Source organism: Zonotrichia albicollis, chromosome W, assembly GCF_047830755.1.
Source record: "Zonotrichia albicollis isolate bZonAlb1 chromosome W, bZonAlb1.hap1, whole genome shotgun sequence".
Classification (NCBI taxonomy): Eukaryota; Metazoa; Chordata; class Aves; order Passeriformes; family Passerellidae; genus Zonotrichia; species Zonotrichia albicollis.
The window spans coordinates 19,469,016-19,489,791 of record NC_133859.1 but is presented as its reverse complement, the minus strand read 5'-3'; the positions used below and the strand labels follow the sequence as shown (position 1 = coordinate 19,489,791).

The following is a 20,776-nucleotide window of genomic DNA, read 5'->3' as shown; positions in this document are numbered from 1 at the left end:
AAACTTGTCCAATAGTAAGGGTTAGGGAAAAGTTGCCTATGGGGTTACAGAGATAAGCAGTGGGGCGAGAGGCAGAAGACAGGAGCTTATTTTGCTGTCTCATCATGACTCAGCAGTTCCTACTGTTAAGTCTCTATCCTCCATGGAGCTCTCGCAAGCTCCACGGAGTCTGCTACATGTTTAATATTAAGGAGATATTTTCAGATAAATTTTGAAATACTACTGTTTTTTAAATTGTCCTGGTTTCAGCTGGAACAGAGTTTATTTCTTTTCAGTAGCTGGTACAGCACTGTGGTTTGGATTCAGTACAGAATAATGCTGATAACACACTGATGTTTTGGTTGTTGCTGAGCATTGCTTACCCCGAGTCAAGGGCTTTTCAGTGTCTCAGGCTCTGCCAGGGAGGAGCTGCACAAGAAGCTGGGAGGGAGCACAGCCAGGACAGCTGACCTGAACTGGCCAAAGGGATATTCCATACCATGGAACGTTGTGCCCAGTATATAAACTGGGGGAGTTGGCCGGAAGAGGCTGATCACTGCTCGGGAACGGGCTGGGCATTGGTCAGTGGGTTGTGAGCAACTGTATTGCATGTCACTTGTTTCTCTTGGGTTTTATTCCTCTCTCTTTTTTATCTCCCTTTTCATTAGCAGCAGTAGTAGTATATTTTACTTTATTTAAATTATTAAACTGTTCTTATCCCATGGGTTTTTGCCTTTTTCTGATTCTCTTCCCCATCCCACCTGGGGTGGGTGAGTGGTGGGAATGAGGAGCTGAATGGCACTTAACTGCTGGTTGGGGTTAAACCATGACAAAAATATACTAAGATTTTGTATTTGTCACTTTGCTTACTATTTGACATTTGCACCTGTAAATTATTCCTTTTGTTTTTGCTAACTTCTTATATGAAAAATATCTCCTCCAAAACTGGGAAGTGAATATAGTAGCTAATTGCTTAAAGTGATTATGGATTAAGTGCTGTCCACTGCATTATGAGCCAAAAAAAGTTTTGTTGCCAATTTTTGCATTGGTATTGTATAACCTGAGCAAATTGTCTTTTGATTGCCTTACGTTGCATCTTTTTTGGTGACGGACTCTACTTCTGAAACTCAGAAGCTTGCCTTTTGATTGCTTAATGCTATTTGATATTTAAATTCTACATTGTTCCACCCACTTTTGACAAAATTTGCTTACTATGCATTTGAGATTATAGTCTTTCATTTATGTTATTGAATTTAAAATTATTTTAAGTAAACTGAGTTTTAATTTGGTTTTGTGTTTTGGTTTGGTTTTTTTGCTTTTTTAGTGCTTGGGAGATGGGAAGTAATGATAGCTGGCACCTGAACTAAAATATCTGTGTAGTCGCTACCATCCCAGAATTTCAGGATGAATGGGGATATGCCTCATGTTCCCATCACTACTCTTGCAGGGATTGCTAGTCTTACAGACCGTAAGTACTCTTTTTTTTTCTGTCTTTGCTATGTTCCCTTCTACCTCTTCACTTAATATACCCGCATTTTAAAAGTACTAAGAATAGTTTTATTTTTAAAGTTCTTAAAAGTAAATCTGTTCAAAATCAGATTTGGTATTAAAACATTTCTTGTCCTTGCTAGAATTTTAAAAATATATTCAAACAAAATATGCTAATTGAAACATGTGGGTTAAAAAAAGCACCTCTAAGTAAACCCAAAACAAAAAAAATATAGGAATTAGTTCTTTGGAATATCATTCGGTAACATATCTGGGAACCCCACAAATAAAGAAAAACATATAAATGATGAAATACTTCTCTAAAATATACATATCATCTTCACTGGAGAGATATATGATTAGACTGATGTTCAGATAGAGAGCTGTGGAATGTTCTGAATATACTTGAAACCTAATTCCTTAGTTTTGGACAAAGTACAAAAAAGTTGCTCTAATTAACAAGTGCAAAGAGTGGCTGCTAGAATGGAAATAAGCAGCTGAACCTATGAGCCTTGTTTCTTGGCTGTGAGTAGATGAGGTGAGTGTACTGTCTTTAAATATGTCAGGAAGACAAAATGCAAGGAAAGAAAAAGAACTATTTAAATTAAAAGCTGATGCTGGCACAAAACCAAATGGTTATAATCTGACCAAAAATAAATTTCTAGTGGAAACTTAGAGGAGATTTATCATTACTATAATGAAGTCCTACAACAGCCATTTCAATATGAGAAATTGGGACAAAGATGCATATTTTTTTATAAAGCATAAGCAAGAGTTTATAGCTCAGTTGTCTGTGTGAGGATAACTGGACTCAGTGATCCAAGTGCTTATTCTGAGCTCTTGTTTTATTATTATGCTGTTGAAATTTGAAGACTTTTCAAGAGATACTGAAAGTATATACCCAGCAATTGAATTTAATTGCCTATAGTAAAAAAAAGCAAATGTATTCAATGGGGGAAAAAACACTTTATGTCTTTCTGATATTCTGAATTATTAAACTGGAAGATGCTGCTTATGTATTTATATGTGTATATATGTACCATTATGTGTGTATAATAATGGTCCATCAGGATGCAAATCATAAGTTTCTGGGCTATGGACAGTTTTCCAGCACTAATTATTTGCAGGTATGGTTCTCAAGGCAAAATACTTAACTAGTAGAAGTCACTGGCCAGACTTCTGATGCAAGAGTTTCTTAAAACAGTGATTACCTTTGGTGGGATTAGCCCTTGTGTTAGGTGTGTTTGCTTCCTTCTCTGTCATATTTCTCTGATGTTCAGAAAGTCAGGGGTGCATGAAAGAGAAAGGCATGTCACTGCTTCACCTTATTTCTCTCTGTGTAAAAAGAGGGTACTGGAATTGACAAGTCTTGTTGCCCTAAAGACATGGAGGACTTGATGAGTAGAGGCAGTAGAGTAGGCTCAATTAACTAGCTGAATTTATACTGTTTTAATAAATGTTTCGCTGATCTTGCTAATTTTTCCAAGTTTCAAGGCACATTCAAGGTAATTAATGCAAGTGATGTAGTTGTCAGATTTTCTTTCGTAATCATGAGGGAGTAAGAAGGTGTCCATCTTTGTATGCTTGTGTTTCATGAAATAATTCTGAACTCCTTTCTATTTTCTGATAACAGTTTTGAACCAGCTGCCTCTTCCATCACCTTTACCTGCTACCACAACAAAAAGCCTGCTTTTCAATGGACGGATAGCTGAAGAGGTGAACTGCCTTTTGGCTTGCAGGGATGAAAACTTGGTTTCACAGCTCATCCACAGTCTCAATCAGGTGTCAACAGATCACATGTATGTATTTTGAGCTTCAGCTATATCAGATCACCATCCTTATTACTTTAAACTGAACTGAATTGAGAAGGGTGTTAGTATGTGAAAATTAGAAGGTGCAGGTTTTTTATTAGGCTAACTTAGCAGATTACTGCAGTATAAGAATTAATTGTTTCTGTTGGAATGCTAGTAGTTGTCTGACAGCCCTTATGCATAACTATTTTTTTAATAGGTATGCTGCTTGTTCTATTCTTGCTAGTTAGGAGTGCAAACTTTGTGGTATCAATTGTGCAAAAGTCATTTGTGTCCCACTTTCGTTAGTTATGTGCACTGACAAATTTTATACCCAGTATTACAGAAAAAGATACTTTTTTGAGACACCCATGCAAGATCTATGTCAGTTCTGATTAGATATTGAACTTAAAATATTTAAGAATTGAACCAGCAAGTATTTTGGTATTTTCATTTTTCAGTTAGGCTCTTTAAATTGTCTTATGTGTACAGCCCTTTTTCCTACATGTTCCAATCTGTTATTTTGATCAAATGAAAGTAGCTCTTCAAAGTCATCAATGCAAAGAAAAAGTGAAAATATGGATACATTTACATAAAATTTTTGAAGGTTCAAAGGGAATCCTGTGATGTCAATTTCGCCTTCTAAAATAAAAGATTTTCAAAATGGTTGGCTGCAATGTAAATGTCATACATTTATGCTTATCTTATTTTCACTTCTACAGTAGTACTTTCTGGATGTTATGACAAAGCATTCTTTTATGGAGAAGATCACAATACAGAAATGGACATGAGAAGTGTTATAATAGTCTGAAACTGAGAGCCATGTATATATAAGTGCTTATTAGCAGAAAATAATTTTGAAGACTAGTAGGAATGCCTTTTCTACCATTCCTTTAGCATGAGAGGAAAAAAGTAGATTTAGAGAACAGTGGTGCAGTGCAGATTTGGTGGGGGCTTTTTCTGTATTTTAACAGTAAAATGCTGTTGTTTGGTTTGGTTTTGATTGGTTGTGGTTGTTTGGGTTTTTTTACTTGACTCATGGTTTCTTATAATTTGGAAATGCATTTGCCTCTTTATTTGCTTACTTCCACAATTCCAGAGAATTGAAAGATAACCTCGGCAGTGATGATCCAGAGGGAGATATACCAGTCTTGCTGCAGGCTGTCCTGGCAAGGAATCCTAATGTTTTCAGGGAGAAAAGCATGCAAAACAGATATGGGGTGCAAAGCGGTAAGGATTTTTGATTGATGATTGATTGTTTTTTATGTTGTTCTGTAAGTTTAGGGGGCTGATACTAACCACAAATATGTAGGGAGCACAACTGTGATATTTATGCCTTATCTTGTATTTGATAATGATAAAAATCTAGGTGTCATGGCATCTTCTAAGAGTGATTGTATTAAAATAAGCACAGAAATATACTCTACTAGGTGTTTTTGTAAAAAATAATGTTGAATTTCTCTACTAAGTTTAATTTCTAGGATGAGTTATTGGGTTTTATTTTTAAGTAATTTTATTTGAATTTCTTTATAGGTAGGTTTATTTATTTTTTTTTTAGTAAATTGAAGTTGGGAAAAAAGGCCTTGCTCTGTATTGAAAAACTGTACAATTAAACTATATCACTGTAGTGGTAGTTTTTGATAGTCCTGAGGTAAAGAATAAGGTTGAATGAACCATATGTAACATCTCCTCCTTACCATTCCTCTTCTCGGCAATTTGTCATGCCCTACAGATTTTACTGTTTCGATAACTAATTCTTTTCTGAGGTTTAGTGAGATATACTGATGGATAGCAAAGATAGAAAAGGGGAGAGACCAAGCACAGGATTTATTGGACAGATTCTACTTGTAGATCTGGAGACTTCTTCATTTGCACCTGAAATATATTCTTAAATACCTAACTATGAAATGAGTAGGGGGGGTTTCAGAGTTTGCACCATGTGAGGATAAAGCTTCGCTAGCATTGTAGAAATATAAATAGAAGTGTTACTGGAGTCCACAGGGAACAGAAAGTGTTAGGGCATTTTTGGAGGGGGAAAAAAAAAATTAGATTATTAAGTTAATTCACCTAGGCTAATGAGTAAAAAGCAATACAACATTTGAAAAGAAGTTGCTAAGGACAGAACACATAATGTTCCTTGAAAGAATGTAAAAATTTCCATGAATGAAAATGTGGAAGGCAGTGCTAAATATTTAGTAGGTCATTGATACATATATCCTGAAACTTCAACTATGAAAAGAGTCTCCAGGTTCTGGGTTTGGAGGTAGCTGTTGCAGAGTATAATTTTTCCAGTTGCTGGAAGAGTTGTGACTGTCCTGACAGTTTTTGCACAGTGGTTCCACAAAAAACATATACTTGTCTTGGTTTTGGTTTGGATAGAGTTCATTTTTTTTCTTAATAGCTGGTACAATGGTGTGATTTTTTTGATCTAGTATGAGAATAATGGTGATAACACACATTTTGCCACCAGTTTTGTAGAGTAAAATAATTATTTACCAGTGCAAAAGGGAGGCATTATTTATGAAATTATTTGTTCCAGCAGAGGCTTTTGAAAGAAAGAAGATAAAGCAAGTTAGTTTCTTTCTAATTTTTGCTAATTCTGTGCTTCAGAGGGGGAAACACTTTTGCTGCTTGATTCGATAGATTAAGAATAATCCTTATTGAAATAAAACCACCTATCTTTAGTTAATGTGGTTTTGCCTATGCTTGAAGGGAGGTACTAGTACAGAATTAAAAAACAATTGAACATAAAACTTAAAAGAATAGTCAATGCCATTTTAATAAAGTTAACCAAATGCTTTCAGAGAACCAAAAGAGATCATACTTTAAATCTTCCTTGAATATTTAATTTTATTTTACATAATTCTGAATACTTGTACCAGTACAAACATTGAAATGTAAGTGTAAAATTGGAACCATTGAAAGAAAAGGGGAAGAGGAGAAAAGTATAGCTGTACACAAAGTTTTTTGAGAGGAAGAAGGCTCTGTAATGAATGTTTGGAAAAGCTAGATGAAGTGCCATATTTTTTTTTAAATTTATTCATTTCTATGCCATACTCTTACCTGGAAATAGGAGGATCTTTAAGCTAGATGTTGGCAAATGGTGGCAGTCATGTTAGCTGTTAGTACATCCCATTCAGATCTCCTAGGCCAAAGGAGGGTATACTGATGTGTTCTGGCAGCAAAGGTTGGGTTTTCTTCTGCTTTCTGAACATATTTTGTAATCTCTGTGAAGTCATGATTTGTAGAACACTTGAGAGTTTGGTAGAGATCTTATGTAATGCATTTTGCCAACCATAAGAATGAAATTTATGTTCTTTTCTAGTATTTCAAATTCATCTTTTCTGTTTTCCTTACTGTCTTCTTTCTGAATATTGTCCTTTTGCCTTCTGTTGAGTCCAGCATGTGGTGAAGTCAGTGCTGGGTACTGTGATCCAGTATTTGTAATGCCCAGAACTGAGAAGAAGGCACTGGGACCCTGTGTCAATTTACTCTGCCTGGAGGGGGCCTCTACACCATGATCCCTTCAGCATCAGTTCCAGCATTTGTATGGACAAACTGAATTTAAATTCATTTCTTTCAGCCTTCTTTTCTAATGCAAGATCAAAAAGATCACCTGGCTACAGAATTACATTAAACGTGGCATAAAATTCTTGGTTCAGTACAATTTGTCAGGAAAAAAAGGCCTCTTCAGAAACCTAAATATTAGGTGTTGAATACATGTGAATATAAGGTAAAGCACAAGCAGAATTCTGTGCTGTTTTTTCCAGTCATATTGATTTGTAGCTCAACACTAAGTTTAGACCAAGAATTGGTTTTAGTTATGATTAACAAATAAGTGCAAGGAAGATGTATTATCTGAATACTTGTTTTGTATCCTGGATGCACCACCTTCCCCCTCCCCCCCCCCCCAAATTGCTGGCATATTTTGTTTCAGGTAAAGTAGCAGAAGTATTCAAACCATTCAAACCTTTATTCCATGTATTTTGATAATAGCCAGCCCCACTGTTGAAACAGGGTTCATACAGATAAGATTTTTAATTAGAGTTTTCAGACTCTTTTCTATTACTAGGTTGTCTGAACGGACTGCATCACATCACTGTGCAGCATCAGTACAGGGACAACATGTTAATTTTATTTTAGACCTTTTTAATCAAATGAAAGAGAAAGTTCTGGGTGCTATCATAATTATTTATTTAAAATTAGGCTATTATTTAATTTCAGTTTTCATAATATTTTTTTCTCTTCTCAACACTGGCTTTGTCTTTCAGCAGATATCTATTAGATCAGCTAAAATACCATATTGCAATAGGTTAGTCTTCATAGCATAGCTTAGGATGTAGAAAGGACTTAAAATTCACTTTATTTACTTGTGCATTTTTGAGGATTAAAATCTTATGCATCTTTCCCTAAGCATCAGTTGCTTTCATTTTTTTTCCATCTATAGAAGAATTAAAATGCACATTTTAATGCATAAAAGGGAAAAACTTTGTAGACATATGCTTTCAATAAGAGTGTATATTTAACTTAAAAATTGCCTGTTGGTGAGCAATCCTTGCTTAAGCATGCATGATGCTGTAATACTGTTTAATCATACAATACCTTTTCTGTGATCTGGAGCTGTGTTTTTATATTCTTTGGCAGTAGGAATGCTAAAATGGATTTACGCATATCCCTTTTTTCTGAGCCAAAAAAATTACATTCAAGACTGGGAGTATATGTTAAGAATACAAAGCTGGCCAATACCCCCAAGCGCTGTGCAGCCTTTCAGAAGAACCGCAACAGGTTGGAGAGTTGGGAGAGAAGAACTGTCTGAAATTCAACAAAAGCAAATGCAGAGTTCTGCACCTGGGGAAGAACAACCTCAGGCACCAGTACAGGCTAGGGGTGACCTGAGGCTCCTGATGGACAAGTGTGTGCCCTTCTGACGAAGAAGGCCAATGGAATCCTGGGATGCATTAGAAAGATCATTGGCAGCAGGTCAGGGAGGTGATCCTACCCCTCTCCACACCTGCAATGCTGTGTCCATTTCTGAGCTCCTCAGAACAGGAGAGACGTGGAGTTCCTGGAGTGGGTCCAGCAGAGGCTGTGAGGATGATTAAGGGACTGGAGCACCTCTCTTATGAGGAAAGGCAGAGGGAGTTGGGGCTGTTCAGCCTCAAGAGGAGTCATCTGTCAGGGGACCTTATCAATGTCTGTCAGTGTCTGCAGGGAAGGGTCAGAGAATGGACCAGGCTCAGCTCAGTGGGGCCCAGCAATGGGACAAGAGGAACGGGCAGGAACTGATGCCCAGGAGGTTCCACCTGAACTTGAGGAAGAACAACTCTGTGCAGTGACCGAGCACTGGAACAGATTGCCCAGAAAGGCTGTGGAGTCTCCCTCACTGGAGATATTCCAGATCCATCTGGACACAATCTTGTGACATGTGTTTTGGGATGACTCTGAGCAGGGAGGCGGGACCACATTACCCACTGTGATCCCTTCCAACTTGACCCATATCCTGTGATTGTGTGAATGTTATTACTAGGATGATGTTTTCTCAAAACTGAGCATTACTGTTGGAGAATTTTGCTCAGACGTGGCTTGAAGGAAAAAAGGCCATGAAAATATACAGCTGGTGGAAAAGTAAAAGGCAGTTGTAAGCAGCAGTTCCCAAGCCTGTTTCTGTAAATAATGAGGTTCTCAGGCACATTTCTATAAACAGCAGAGTTCTCAGGCCGTTTTTTCATAACAGGTAAACATTCTGTCCTTGGCTGTTTTGGGAAAGCAAAAGAGACAAACATGGAGGCCTTGAGAACCTTTCATATCAGGGTGAGAACACAAATCTTGGTTTCAATAACAAACCACAGGTACTGAAAACAAAAGGAGGGGTTGGTGTGTAATCTGTGGCCAATGATGAGCTCGGGTTTTGTAATATGTATGGGCTTGATTGACACCACTATAAAAGTGTGTAAGTGGGATCAATAAATCGGAGTTCGATGCTGATCAAAGGATGGGTCGTCTCCCTTTGCTTTCTACACATTACCAACAATCAAAATTAAAGTTGCATTTAAAAGAAATTCTTAAGTATTTTAAGGTATGGAAATGCACAGTGGAGCCATATATCTGCTGCTTAGTGATATGAACAACAGTGTAAAAAATGTACAAGAAGATAGATATTTTAGTGTTAATGACCACAGACTAATTTCAACTCCTTTTTAAACTAAATGTTTGGGCTTATTTTTACTACTTTCTCATTACATCATTATTAGACAGACTTGTTATCTGTCTGAAAACTTTAGAGACTGTCGTGGTAGGGGATTTTTTTGTTTGGTTGGTTGTCGTTGTTGCTTGGGGGGTTTTATTGGGGCAAGGGGAGGGGGGATGGGCACTGTGGACTTAGGGTGTTTTGTTTGGTTGTTTTTTTTGAAGTTATTTAGATTGTCTCCCCTTACAGGGATAAAGAGGTGGGAACTGCCTGTCTCAGAATAAGTTTTAGGTTTTTAAATGGCATTAAAATGTATTACTTTTTATATTTTCTGTCATACTTTTTTAAACCAAAAGTGTGTTTTAAATTTGCAGAGGAGAAAAGAGATATTTTTCAAGTATTTTAAAAGTGCAATCTTTGTTTTAGGCATAAAATGAAACTTCTGCATAGTTCATGCTCATACTGGCACGTTCTGTGAGCTTTCTGTACATCAGTGTTAAGGGTCATTAGTTTGACTAACTACTACCTAGCTGTGGTGAGAGTGGCTGTGAGAGGTGAGTGGGCAGTGAGCATGCCAGATGCTGCCTCCAGCACCTCGGGAGTTTCTTCCTCACTTGCCTCTGTGCAAGGCAACCAATGTTCATTTAATCAAATTTTGCAGGAGTTGAGGAGTCCACTTCTGCTACTCTGGGCAATGAAATGTCCTCTGTACTAAAGTATGGAGGTCTCTTATTTTATTTATTTATTTATTTATTTATTTATTTTCCAGCACAATATGAGAATTTCACTCCTGCTCTGGGCTAGTTTATCTGGGCTAATATACTTGGAATGCAGCACTTCATACCTACCAGGACGTAGTAATGGCTTAATTCCATCACTTCTCTGTTGGGGAGAGGGGAAGAGAAAAGAGGATGACAAGGAAGATTTCTGAAACTAGCTTTGCTTGCGTGCATATTGCAGTAATTGAAATCAGTGATAGTAATACAAAGATTGATGACTCCCAAACACTCTGGATTAGTCAGTCGTCTATCTAAACTTAGGTTTAAATATTTGCATTGCTGATGTGCTTTTTACCCATGGCTTTGGATCACTTGCTGTGGCTTCCCAAGCTGCAGCGTTGTCCTGGTTTGGAATGGGAGGAAATTCAGGGAAGTGATGTAAAGCTTTTTGTGTAACTGACAGTCTGTTGAACCACTGAGAAGCTGGACACGCCTCTGTGAAACACGCATGTTAAAGACGAAAAAACCCGGGAACTCTCTCATTTTCTTTCCGGTCGGTGAGAAGGTGGCGGCCCCGACCGCCCCGTCTTGGCCAGGCCGGGCCGGGCGGTCCTGCCGCGGGCCGGGCCCCTTCACCTCTCCCCGGGCCGCCCGCCGGCCCCCCCCATCGGCTCCAATCGGGTCGGGTCGGGCCGGGCCCCAGCAGCGGCCGGGCAGGAAGGCGGGGAGGCTGCCGAGCCCAGGCCGGAGCAGGGCTGGCCGTGGCTGTGAAGATCTTATGATCAAATCCCCTTCCCCCAGCGCGGCTGAGACCTGAGACCCCTGCAGCCTGTGCAGAAAAGCAATGACCAACCATGAGGCCGATCCTGACACAGCCCAGCCGCAGCTCTCTCCACAAGTTACCGGCGGGTCAGGTAGGCCCTAGACGGGATGTTAACCCTTTCAGTGCTTCAAGCCTCCCTCGAGTGAGAGAAAGGAACAAGATGCAAGCATGTAAAGGAACAGCATGAAGACATAGAAGTCAGTGAGGAAGAAGTTAAGTCCCAGATGGGAGGGAGGAGGAGACGCCTTGTTTTTGGAGCTGAAATCCTCTTGTAAGCTATGGAGAAAGAACTCTTTTTCCTTATAACGCATGAAACTATGGGGAGATGCAAGTGTTCAAATTGATATCGAGCAAAGGCCTCCATGCTAAGATAAGCAGATGTTGAAATGGCTGTGATCCCATGAGAAGTTTGAACAGAGGAAGAGAGAAGAGTAGTCCTGTGCTTCCAGGAGAAGAAGATCTCTGTTCCCAGGGATGAAGATGATTTTAGAAATAGACAATAAGGAGAACTTTTGCCTTTGAACAGCTCATCTTTAGAACAATACCCCATAAGTAGATGTGGCCCATTGACAAGCTGTGGGAAGGCTTGTGGAAATGGGAAAGACTTCATGATGGCAGGATTCCCTGGGTGGCTGCTGTGCGTGACAAATTGAGAGCCACGAGAGAACTGTTTCCTTTCCTCTTGTGGAGAAGTCTCTATAACCTTAACAAGAGGGACTTCTCTCCCTCAGTGAACTGAAGAAAGACTATTTTAGAGGTGGTAAACTGACTGGAAATCTTGGGTGTGGTTTCTTTACATTGTCTGTAGGAAAGAAAAGGTTGTGAGGGGAAGAGAAGTGTTGTGAAAGGTTTGTTTTAATTCTTACTACTTTTTTCCTTCTAGTTACTTTTAATAAAATTTTCTTTATACCCTCTTAAAGTTTTGAGCCTTCTTTGCCATTCTCCTAATCCTGTCTCACAGCAGGAAATGAGTGTATTGGTGACTGGCCAGCACCAAACCTACCACATTCTTTAGTGCATTGGCTGGAAAAATTTCAAATTGGGGAAATCTTGAATTGGCGCACATAAACCACAACACGAAATTGGTCTTTCTGCCCGGTTTTGAACTGAAACCACAAGTGTGTATGTGAATTCTGATGCTGTTTTAGCTACAAGACATTAAATTCTATCATTAAAATCACCTGGTTCAAAGTCATATAAGTTCTTGTGTACCTGTACCATTTCAATTTCCAGTGTTATGTGGTGGTTAGAAATTCTTTATATCTGTATGGAAGAGAGAAAACTAAAAAGATTCATTTAAATTCTCCCTAATAAAGATGCAAGTTAGTTCCAGGCCCATTGGTACTTGTGGCTTGCCATCTAGTACAACTCCTGAATTTTCAAAGTATGGCTGTGGCAATCTACAGGCTGCTGGAGACTACAGATGGGATACTGGTGGTTCTTTGCAACTGAAAATATTTCAGCACCTTCTTTGATAACATTCCTTTTAAGTGTGGTGGAGCTGGAATTGAAAGCTGTTGTCCCTGGCTAGAAAGGAACCACTAGGGAATTAGGGGAGCGGGGAGAATATCTTGCACCACTCAGCCTGAGGTGATTGTTTGTTGTACTTGATCTAAAAATGGGAGATAAGTTTTCTGTGTTCTGAGTTGTTGTGAAGTTTCCAAATCTTATTGGCACATTGAGTACTCCACACACAAGTCTGGGGTGTGGAGTATGTGGCCTGTTATAAAATGTTACTATTTACTAGCTAAGGACCAGAGGGGGGAACTGCCGTTGACATTTATTGTTGATTTAATACTCCTTTAGGGAACATGCTTTTTATGTCATGGTGTAAATGGACATCTTACATGAAATCAATCTTTTAAAAATGTTTTCTAACAGTTGTAGACAGAAGATGTTAATGTTTGTAAAGTTTGTAATCTCTTTGTATATAATAATTTCTGAAATGAGAGACTTCATTGATTAAAAAGGAAATGCATGTAAAGTAATGCTGCTATCTTCTTAATAGGGATGATGATGTCGCAGTTTAATATTTCTCAGAACTCCATGAGAGGTAGTCCTGCATCTTCTAATTATCAACAAACTACTATCTCACATAGCCCTTCCAGGTAACATTCTCTTTTAAATGGGGTGGGATGGGCAGCAAACTGCAAATTCTATCTACAGTGACAGTCAATTCTTTTTGCAAGTATGTGAATGGAAGGTGATCAGTGTCAGGATATATTTTGCATTTGTCTGACAGCAGGGTGAGTTTCTTCAGCTGGAAAAGCAACATGGTTTTGCTAGTGAGTAATCTTTGTATTCTGATTAGTCAGAATTCCCTGCTGTCCCTCCCTCACATAATTTTGGCAAACTTTCTTTCCCGCTAAAATAATACCCCTGCCTCCTGACACCGCTACAGCTATTTTCTACCTGTGGCAGGAGAATTGGAGAGAAGAGGCTATGTGTTCCAGCATGTATAACATTACCAGTGTGACAGAAGGGTGGAAAAGAAGGCTTGTAAAAACATGGAATACTGTTGTAACAGTTATACAAAAGGCTGCTCAGAGGAGGATAGGTCCAGTAATTTGGCCAGTCTTCCATCAGCTTTCTCATCAACTTTCGGGTTCTTTTTCAAACTTTGAGTGTCAGCAAGTAGCATGTACCTATAGAATCATTTAGGTTGGAAAAGACCTCTAAGATCATCAAGTCCAACCGCTAACCTAACACTGTCAGGTCCTCTACTAAACCGTGTCCCTAAGTGACACATGTACACACATTTTAAATACCTCCAGGTTGGTGACTTAATCACTTCACTGGGCAGTGTGAGCCAGTGCTTGACAAACCTTTTGGTAAAGAAATTTTTCCTGATCTATAATCTAAACCTCCCCTAGAATAACTTGAGGCCATTTCCTCTTGCTGTGTTGCTTGCTACCTCCTTTCAATGATAGTGTCCCCTGAGCCTTCTTTTCTCCAGACTAAACACCCCCAGCTCCCTTTGTCTTCTAAAAGAAATAAGAAATTTGTATAAATTTCCTTTTCCAACTTTTTCAAACTTCTTCATTTTATTTTTTAGCCGGTTTGTGCCACCACAAACAAGCTCTGGTAACAGGTTTTTGGCACAACAGAACAGTCCAGTGCCTAGTCCATATGCTCCTCAAAGTCCTGCAGGATACATGCCATATTCACATCCTCCAAGTTACACACCACATCCTCAGATGCAGCAAGGTAAGTCTTTGATATTTATTTTATTCTCCTATCTTAAGTCAGCTTTACCTTCATGTGTGTGTTTCACAGCTCTCTAATTTCTTTGAAGGAGTCACATGCTTAATGCAAATCTTGGAGTTGGTAGAGAATTTTTTGGGTATGCTTAACCTTGGCTTTCCTGACTGTACAGTGGTAGTATTTATTTTATTTCAAAACATCCCAGAAGGATCATCAAGTCCAACTCTTAAGTGAATGGCCCATATAGGGATTGAACCAGTGACCTTGGTGTTAATGCTTCTCCTCTATGTACACTGATTTTGCATAGTTGTCACATATACATGATAATAGAAAAATTTAAAAAACCCTAAAACTTTTTGTTAGCTATGGCAATTGTTTATCTGTACTTGCGAAAACATATTTTTTGCCAGTGTAATGTAAATTTTCCTGCCAGCTTATTTAACCGTACCAAACCTTTGCAGTGTAGGCTAGGCTAAGTTGGCTAGAATTATACTCAAGGTATGCAGTAACTGGCAAAGATGACCTTCAGAATTAATAGATGTCTTTGTTTTTCCCTTTTCTCAAAGCAATCTTGAACAACATGAACACTGTTAAGTATCTAGGCATTATCCTTTCTTGGAAGTAGAATTCTTGTTAGATTCTTTTAAATCATCTGTTCCTAAAGTTTAGCAGTGTGCTTAGAATTTATATAGGTGTTCTGTATGTAACGTTTTATGTCTCATGAATACCTTGGAAGTTATTAAAGGTAGAGAATGCATATTATATAGAGGAAAATAAAGTTTTCTATAACCTATGAGTATGATGCTGACTGTAATTAGGATAGATGTGGAGCGAAGCTTGGCTAATCTGTACATGGAATTTAGGTTTAGGTCTCTTGAAAATTTAAAACTTGGATACTAATTTTATTCAAGGTATTTGTGCAAAAAGGATTCAGTGAAGAAAGTTGGGATTCTTGTTACAATCCTAGACCTCCTGCATCCAACACATTCATATTATGGCCTTTTCTGTGAGATTTTTTTAGAGTTAATGATTGTGTGACTATATTGGTATAAATATTTTTATTTTTCTGTATTTCAGCTTCAGTATCTAGTCCCATTGTCACAACTGGGATGAGAAATCTCCATGAAAATAAAGTTTCAAGTCAGTTGTCTGGAAATTCAGCTAATTATCATGCTGATAATTCTAGACATGGCTCAAATGAAGACTATCTACAGATGGTGCACAGGATAAGTAGTGATGTATGTTACCTAGATCAGTTTATGATGATGAAACAAATATTTACTGTGATAAACCAAGTATGTGTTTAGCTGCCTTAAAAGTCAGATATTTTATGAGGATGCTGTTGATGAATAAAACCACTGACAATATATTTTGGTTTCAGATGTATGCACTCAGATGTGCAACTTTAATGTGCAAGTTTTAAGATTTTTCTAGATCTCTGTCCTTTGGAACAGTTTGTGACATTAATTCTGATGAAAGTATGAAAAGTAAAAATATCTAATGTATGTGAGGTTATTATAAAGAGATGGTAGAGTCTCTCTGCAATTATTGTATCAATATATTGATGTAAACAATACTAGATTCTAAATAGGTTTATAGTTAACATGTCTTTCTGAAGATTCCCCTGTCAATTATATGAGACAATTGCATAACCTATTCAGTAATATAGTAGTGTTGTCAAAGACAAAAATTGCTTTTAACATTTTTTTCTTACAGATCTATTATGTGCTTTTATGGCCTGGTTTATTTATAATATGTTTTCCTAGTGACTTGATTTCACGTGGGAGAAAGTCTTGCTAAAGTATTGATTATAAGTGAAAAAGAACAGCAACTTTCTCCCATGGTGTTTTCAACTTCTTCACTTTCTTAATGAGCATCTCATCCTGTGGATGAAGCATGTTTTGACTCTTCTTTACAAGTTTGGCACACAGTCTCTTAACACCTCTTAAGGAGACAGCACTTAAGTTTCATTTTTATTTTTTGCTTTTAGTTCTTTGAACTATGCGGTCTTAGTGATGCCTACAACAGTTACAAAACTTGATCAAAACCTGGTGACAAGTGGGCCTTTTTTGACCTTTTTAAAAAAGATATATTTAATTTACCTTATGAAAACTAGGGGCAACTCTTGTCTTCCTAAATTAGCTTGTGGAAGCAAAAAACTGTTGTATTCAACAAGTGTATTGATAACACCTGGCTACCTAAATTCCTTACAGGGATTAGTACACTGGGACTCTAAGACAGTTATTAGTTTTATTAGTCTTCTCTTTTTAAATGAAAGAATTATGCTGATGAAAAATATTAGCTGAGAAGTGATATCTTCAACAAGAGAGTTTTGCAATGAAGGAATCTATCATAATACACAATCTCATCAGGTACTTTTCTCAGTCTCTGTTTCAGCAATGCAAATTCTTCAAAATAGGAAGCAGTTCTTGACATTAAATGAACATATATTCCCCAACTACTACCTCTAGTAGGCCGCCCTCAACCTGTACTGGTACTTGGGGTTATTCCTCCCCAGGTGCAGGACCCTACACTTGCCCTTGTTGAACCTCATTAGGCTTCTCTCCACCCAATTCTCCAGCCTATCAAGGTCCCTGTGAGTGGCAGCACAGCCTTCAGGTGTATCAGCCACTCCTCCTAGTTTTGTATCATCAGCACATGCAACTGAAGTGCATCTACAACAATGCATGCACCATGGGCAACAAACAGGATGGACTGGAAGCCATGGTACAGCAGGGAAACTATAATGTAGTTGCAATCATGGAGACATGGTGGGATGACTTGCATGACTGAAAGGCTGCAATGGATGAGTATAAACTCTTTACAAGGGATCAGCAAGGAAGGAGAGGCGTTAGATATCATATGTTAGAGAATGTTCTGATTGTCTAGAACTCGATGATGGCAATGGTAGGGTTGAGTGTTTATGGGTAAGAATTAAGGGGAAGGCCAGCAGAGCAAATCTCCTGATGGGAATCTCCTATAGACCACCCAGCCAAGATGAAAAAGACAAAATGTTCTATAGGTAGCTGGGAGAAGTCTCGCAATCACTGGCCCTTGTTCTCATGGGGGACTTCAACTTACCAGATCTATTCTGGAAATAGAGCACAGCAGAGGAAACAGTCCAGGAGGTACCTGGAGTGTGTGGAAGAACTGACACAGCTGGTGAGTGAGACAATCAGGAGTAGTGCCCCACTGGACCTGCTGTTTGTGAACAGAGAAGGGCTGGTGTGGGATGTGATAACTGGAGGCCATCTTGGGCACAGTGATAATGAAATGATAATTTTCTGTTCTCAGAGAAGTGAGCAGGGGGATCAGCAAAACCGCCACCTTGGACTTGCAGAGTGCAGACTGGCCTGTTTGGGAGCCTGGTTGAGAGAGTCACTTGGGAGGCAGTCCTGAAGGGCAAAGGGCTCCAGGAAAGCTGGATGTGCTTTAAAAAAGAAATCTGAAGGGAGCAGGCTGTCCCCATGTGCCAAAAGACAAGCCAGCAGGGAAGACTGGCCTGGCTGAACAGAGAGCTTTGAATAGAACTCAGAGAGAACAAGAGAGTGCATCACCTCTGGAAAAAGAGGCAGGCAGCTCAGTAGGACTACAAGGATGTTGTGAGGTCATGCAGGGAGAAAATTTGAAGAGCCAAAGCCCAGCTAGAACTTCATCTGCCTACGGCTGTAAAAGACAACAAAAAGTGGTTCTACAGATACATCAGCAACAAAAGGAGGGCCAAGGAGAATCTCCATCCTGTATTTGATGTGGAGGTAAACAGTGACAAATAATGAGGAAAAGGCTTGGTATGCTACTTAGACCCCCTCACGTCTATGGGGTTGGATAGGATCCAGCCAAGGGTACTAAGGGAGCTGGCAGAAGAGGTCACCAAGACACTGTCCATCATTTACCAGCAGTCCTAGCCAACTGAGGAGGTCCCAGGTGACTGGAGGTACCAATGTGACAGCCATAAACAAGAAGGGCCGGAAGGAGGATCCGGGGAGCTACAGGCCTGTCAGCCTGACCTCAGTACCTGGGAAGGTTATGGAATAGATCATTTTGAGTGTGATCACGTGGCATGTGCAGGACAAAGGACAACCAGGGGATCAGGCCCAGCCAGAAGGGGTTTAGGAAAGGCAGGTCCTGCTTGACCAACCTGATCTCCTTTTATGACCAGATGACCCACCTAGTGTGTGAGGGAAAGGCTGTGTGTGTGACTACCTGCACTTCAGTAAAGTTTTTGATGCTGTCTCCCATAGAATTTTCCTGGAAAAGCTGGCAGCCCATGGGTTGGACAGGTGCTCTCTTCACTGGGCTAGGAACTGTCAGGATGGTCAGGCCCAGAGAGTGGTGGAGAATGGAGCTACATCCAGTTGCCAGCTAGTCACCAGTGGAGTTCCCCAAAGCTCAGTATGGGGGCCAGCCCTTTTTAATATCTTCATTGATGACCTGGACAAGGGGATCAAGTGCAACCTCAGCAAGTTTACAGAGGGCACCAAGTTGGGGTGGAGTGTTGATCTGCTGGACGGCAGGAAGGCTCTGCAGAGGGATCTGGACAGGCTGGAGCAATGGGACAAGGCCAATTGTATGAGGTTCGACAAGGCCAAGTGCCAGGTCCCGCATTTGAGTCACACAACCCCCTGAAACACTACAGGCTTGGGAAATAGTGGCTGGAAAGCTGCCCACAGGAAAAGGACCTGGGGGTGCTGAGCAACAGCAGCTGAACATGAGCCAGTGTGTGCCTAGGTAGGCAAGAAGGCCAATGGCATCCTGGCTTGGATCAGAAATGGTGTGAGCAGCAGGACCAGGGCAGTGATTGTCCCTCTGTACTCAGCACTGGTGAGGCCACACCTCAAATGCTGTGTCCAGTTCTGGGCCCCTCACTGCAAGAAAGACATTGTGGTGCTGGAGCAAGTCCAGAGAAGGGCAATGGAGCTGGGTCTGGAGCACAAGAGGTGGCTGAGGGAGCTGGGGGTGTTTAGCCTGGAGAACAGGATGCTCAGGGGTAACCTTCTCACTCTCTACAACTACCTGAAAGGAGGGTGGAGCCAGGTGGGATTTGTGGTCTTCTGGGGAAGAAGAGATAGGACAAAAGGAAATGGCCTCAAGTTGGTCTAGGGGAGGTTTAGATTGGATATTAGGGCAAATGTCAATATGGAAACGGTTGTCAAACATTGGAACAGACTGCCCAGGGTATTGGTTGAGTCACCATCCTTGGAAGTGTTCAAAAAAATGTGTGGATGTGGCACTTGAGGACATGGTTTAATGATCAACATAATGGTGGTGCTGTGTTATTGGTTGGACTTGATGATCTTAAAAATATTTTCCAACCTTAACAATTCTATGAAACTCATTAAAAACTGACCGACTGTGAAAACATAAAGCATGCCATTGTTGTTCAGTTTAATGGGAAAAAGACCGTGAGTAAAAAGTAAGTATACCTTTAAAAACTGATTTTAGTAGCTGTCCCGCAGAAAATAGTTTGAAGAAGTTGAAGTAATTCAAGTTTTGCATTTATATATGAACAATCACATTAATCATAATGCTGCGTCTTTTTTAAAAACAGTATTAACATTGAGAGATAGTTATGAGCAAGGATTATTAAATCATAAAATCTAAAACTTTGTTTTTCTTTTTTCTTAGCTTTGGGATTTTGTTCTTAAAAAGTTATTAATGTCTGTAGGATATTGTGGGTTTGTAATATTCGATTCTACTAAATCAGCAAGCATATACTTGAAGACTCACTGTGCAAATACTCAAGTAAAGGACCATATTTGAGAAACCTGATAATCAAAGAATGGTTTGGGTTGGAAGGGACCTTAAACACCATCTAGTTCCAACCCCCTACTGTAGACAGGGACACCTTCCACTAGACCAAGATGTTTCAAGCCCCATCCAGCCTGGCCTTGAACACTTCCAGGGATTTGGCAGACACAGCTTCTCTTGACAACTTGTCCCAGGGCCTCACCACACTCACAGGGAAGACCTCCTTCCTAACATCTAATCTAGATCTACCCTCTTTCAGCTTTAAGCCCTTGTTCCTTGTCCTATTGCTACACTCCCTGATAAAGAGTCCTCCTCTGGCTTTGTTGCAGGCTCCCTTCAGCTATTGGAAGGCTGCTCTAAGGTCTCCCTGGAGCTTTCTCTTCTCCAGGCTGAAGAGTCCTAATTCTCTCAGCCTTTCCTCGTAGCAGAGGTGCTCCTGCCCTCTAATCATCTTGGTGGCCTCTTTTGGACTTGCTTCAGCAGGTCCATGTCCTTCCTGTGCTGGGGACTCCAGAGCTGGAGGCAGTACTGCAGGTGGGGTCTCACCAGAGCAGAGGGACAGAATCACTTCTCTTGACCTGCTGGGTTACACTGCTTTTGATGCAGCCCAGACTGCAGTTGGCTTTCTGGGCTATAAGTGCATGTGAGAACATGCCCAGAATAGAAGTTTGTGCTTACATTTCACCATTTGATGAAGTTCTTATCTAGGAAAGAGTAAATGAGGGCTTGTACACTAGCTGACAAATTTTCAGGAATGGCATGTGTGTACCTGAAAGATCATCTACCTAGTTAGTTCACTTAATTTAATAAAAGACGTCTTTACCTTTGTCCTTGGATG

General features: G+C 39.8%; 1 protein-coding gene across 4 annotated transcripts in view; it reads left to right on the top strand.

Moving 5' to 3' along the window:
- The window catches only part of LOC141726828 (nipped-B-like protein), a 175,785-nt gene that overhangs the window by 24,498 nt on the left and 130,511 nt on the right, over nt 1-20,776 (top strand). For all 4 annotated transcript variants that reach the window (XM_074531922.1, XM_074531924.1, XM_074531925.1 and 1 more), the window contains exons 2-7: nt 1,304-1,447; nt 3,101-3,266; nt 4,357-4,487; nt 12,995-13,094; nt 14,042-14,193; nt 15,268-15,428. In XM_074531922.1, coding sequence (XP_074388023.1) covers nt 1,384-1,447; nt 3,101-3,266; nt 4,357-4,487; nt 12,995-13,094; nt 14,042-14,193; nt 15,268-15,428 — 774 coding nt within the window. In that variant the 5' untranslated portion in view covers nt 1,304-1,383. The remainder of the gene's footprint in view (nt 1-1,303; nt 1,448-3,100; nt 3,267-4,356; nt 4,488-12,994; nt 13,095-14,041; nt 14,194-15,267; nt 15,429-20,776) is intronic.